At 37.0% G+C, this 3,562-nt stretch overlaps 1 protein-coding gene across 1 annotated transcript; it reads right to left on the bottom strand.

Annotated features, from left to right (window-relative positions):
- Positions 1-1,828: 1,828 nt before the first annotated feature.
- On the bottom strand, positions 1,829-3,340 carry LOC21401520 (3-ketoacyl-CoA synthase 4). Its single transcript, XM_010090624.1, has one exon. It carries the CDS (start codon positions 3,338-3,340, stop codon positions 1,829-1,831), a length of 1,512 nt encoding a protein of 503 aa, XP_010088926.1.
- Positions 3,341-3,562: the final 222 nt, after the last annotated feature.

Below are 3,562 nucleotides of genomic sequence, written 5' to 3'. Positions count from 1 at the left end.
TGATATTGAGTTGTAATTTGAGTCGTAACTTAAGTTATGATTTGAACTGAAAATTTTTTTGAGTTTATATTTGAGTGTGTCAAAACTTAAATTTGTATTTAGATAATATTTTAATAAAAACTCAATGGTAATGAAAAATTTTAATAGGGTATATAGGTGGAGTTTTATTCATCTTTTCGTTGTGAATGCATAGAAAAAAAAATCATCTCAATCAAAATTAAAACGAAAAAGTTATTACATTTTTAAGAATAGAAAAAATATTATTCATTAACTTGAATTCAAATTTATGAACTTGAATTAAAGAGAAAACTCATACTCAAATTTAGCCCTAAATTTGAGTTTACACTCAAATTTAAACTCAAATTTTATAAAAAATAATAATAATAATAAATTTAAATAAAAGTGTAACTGGAGTTTAAACTTTTTTTGAGTTTTGTTGGAAAAGAGCAAGCCCACTCCTTTTGCAGAACTTGTTGCTTCTTCTCTAGTAAGGCCTGATCCGTTCTTGCAGGCCCAGATTCAATTTTCGTCCGAAAAGTAAACTTAACTTAACCTGTTCCAACAGACCCTTCAAAAACAGTTTTTAGCACAATCGCCTCCCCTCTCCCTCAAAAAAAAAAAAAAAAAAAAGGGTTTTTTTAGCATAATTATCCCCTAAACTTGTTGTGATTTAGTAAATTACCCCATAAACTTTTAATTTTGATAATCAACCTAAACTTATAAAATTATTACAATGTATCCGATTTTACTAAATAATTTGCTCAAATATTTTATTAGATTTAAGGGATTAAAAGTTTGGGAATTGAAATATTTGTGTTACATTTGAATTGGAATGTTAGAATTTGTTATTAATGGTGTTTTTTCGACACTAATTAACACAATTATCGTCAAAATAAAGCCTATCGCAATAATTTTACAAATTACTTGCCAAACTTAAAAGTTCAAGCAGCAAATTGCTAAAGCAATACAAGTTTAAAGGCAAATCTGTAAAATACCCAAAAAAGTTTCAAAATAAGTAAAAATCCAATACTATAGAGGAACATAAAGGCGTTTCAACTAAGGATTGAAAAATCGGTATTTCCATCGATATTTTTGCAAAAGTTCCATGTTTTAAAAATATTGATATGGAGATAGGAGTGTAATACCTTTTTCGTAGAATATCTTGAACTTTCTTCAAAATTTCCAAAAATATCAGTATTCTTACAAAAATGTCAATTTCTGTGAAAAATATAGTGTTTAATGACAAAATATTGTAAAAATTTATTGAAATATTGGTAAAATTTCTAGGAAGTATTGATAAACTTTATATTTTTTACAATTTACTTTTTAGTATTGTAAAATTCATGACATTTTTTACTTTTATGATCTGAAAGTAGTCACTCTCTCTCTCTCTTTTTCTTTTTCTTTTGTATGATACCATGCCTGTAAGATATCTCCATTAGGTTGACTTTTAAGGGAACGTATGCTTATCATATATGGTATGATCACTCTTTAACATGCATATCATACAATTGGAATCAAGAGGTGAATCTAGGGCCATAGAGTTGTATCATTGAGGATCGATCAAACATTCGAATTCATCTACTGATCAAAAACTTTCTGTGAGGCATAAGAACTAACATAGGACTATAAAAGCCAAAGTTCAAGAACATAAACCGGAGACCTTACAATAGTGTAATCATTTAGGACACGAGCATATAACATTTTGACTTTCACCCAAATAACATGTGACATAAAAAGGAAAAATATTAAAAAAAAAAAAATCATGGACAAAGATACTATTTAAATCAAGATGGTTAATCTATATCACAATCTCCTTCAATCAAATTCACTCCAGCTTCACTGGATACATATCAATGCAATCTGCCCATGGACTATTGCTAGAAGGCTTCACATTCCTAAGAGCCTGCCAAACAGCACTGTTACATTTAAACCCACTTCCAAACGCAATCTGCCAAATTCTGTTCCCCTTCCTCATCCGCCCTTTCGCCTCAATGTAGGCGAGCTCGTACCAAATCGAGCTCGACGAGGTGTTCCCGAACCGATGGAGCGTCATCCTCGACGCCTCCACGTGCTCGGGAAGAAGCTGCAAATTCTTCTCCAGCTCATCAATCACGCCTCTCCCGCCCGCGTGTATGCAGAAGTGGTCGAAAGCGAGCTTGAAATCGGGTATGTGAGGCTTCAATTTCGCGGCCGAAAGCTTCTTCAAAACCAAAGTGAGGAAAAACAAAAGCTGTTCACTTATTGGAAGGACAAGAGGACCTAATGTGGTGATATTACTCTTGAGAGCTCCCCCGGCAATTGCCATAAGATCCTTAGAAAGTGAAACCCCGGTTTTCCCGGCATCGTCCTGCTCCTGAAAAACGCAATTGTAGGCCTTGTCATCAGCCCCCTTATGAGTCCTCACCACATGGACGAGCTTGTACTTGGCCCGCCGCCTGTCCGACGACTTGTTCGAGAGCAGAATCGCGGCGCCACCGACGCGGAACAAGCAGTTTGGGATCAACATAGATTTCTTGTTCCCAAAGTACCAGTTCTGAGTAATATTCTCGAAGCTAACAACAACAGCATAAGTATTCCTATGGACTTGTAACATGTCTTTGACCAAATCAATGGCTATAACCCCGGCACTACACCCCATGCCTCCCAAATTAAAACTTCTAATATTCCCCCTAAGTTTATATTTATTCACAATCATTGAAGAAAGCGACGGCGTTGGGTTAAAAAGGCTACAATTCACCACAAGAATCCCAACATCTTTTGGTTTAACATTAGTTTTAGCAAACAGATTATCCAAAGCGCCAAACATCACCTGCTCTGCCTCTTCGCGGGCTTTCGCCATCGTTGGACGCGGAGGAATCATGTGCATGGCTTCCGGGCAATATGTTTCTTCCCCGAGACCCGATCTCTCCATGATTTTGCGCTGGAACTCCAACGACGAGTCTTCGAAATCGCCGGTTAGCCTCGAGTGCTTCATGAACTTCTCGTACGTGACCTTCAAATGAGCCGGGGGATGATAGCAGGAGTAATCAATGAGGTAGACCGATCTGGGGCGGGTCATGATGTAAACGGTGGAAGCAAAAACGACGACAGTGGAGACAACAACGACACTTGCGAGGTTGTACTGGAGGTGGAGCCAGAGCTCGTCGAGGTTCATCTTGGAAGCCTCGACGACAGAGACCGCCATAAAAGGGACCAAACAGAGAGTCAAGAGGTGTGTGATAAAATAATGATACCCGAGTTTTACGTACTTCACGTTTACGCTCTGTGAGAAATAGGGCAATATTCTCCGAGCCTGGTGGACGTGAGCTCCGCCATTGGCGTTAATGTCGGAGCCCATTTTTTATTTTTATTTTTAGTTTGAAGTATCAGTGGAGTGGTCTGCAATGCTCGAGAACGAGCATTTATAAATGGAAAAGAAAGGTAAAAAGTAGTATGTGCTGGTTAGACAAAATGGGGATGCAGGTTTTTAGAAAAGTTGGTGTGGTGGGGTTAAGAAAAGGTTAATTGTTTGATACAACTACATCAACGACCAGAACGAGGCGTAACACGTAGAGTTTAA

The sequence above is a fragment of the Morus notabilis genome, unplaced genomic scaffold, assembly GCF_000414095.1.
Source record: "Morus notabilis unplaced genomic scaffold, ASM41409v2 Scaffold57, whole genome shotgun sequence".
Taxonomy (NCBI): Eukaryota; Viridiplantae; Streptophyta; class Magnoliopsida; order Rosales; family Moraceae; genus Morus; species Morus notabilis.
The sequence above is the reverse complement of the archived record's forward strand: the minus strand, read 5'-3'. Positions and strand labels throughout refer to the sequence as shown.

Bases quoted from the DNA above. Each gene is read 5' to 3' on its own strand.
- LOC21401520 (XM_010090624.1), bottom strand. From the start codon at position 3,340: ATGGGCTCCGACATTAACGCCAATGGCGGAGCTCACGTCCACCAGGCT.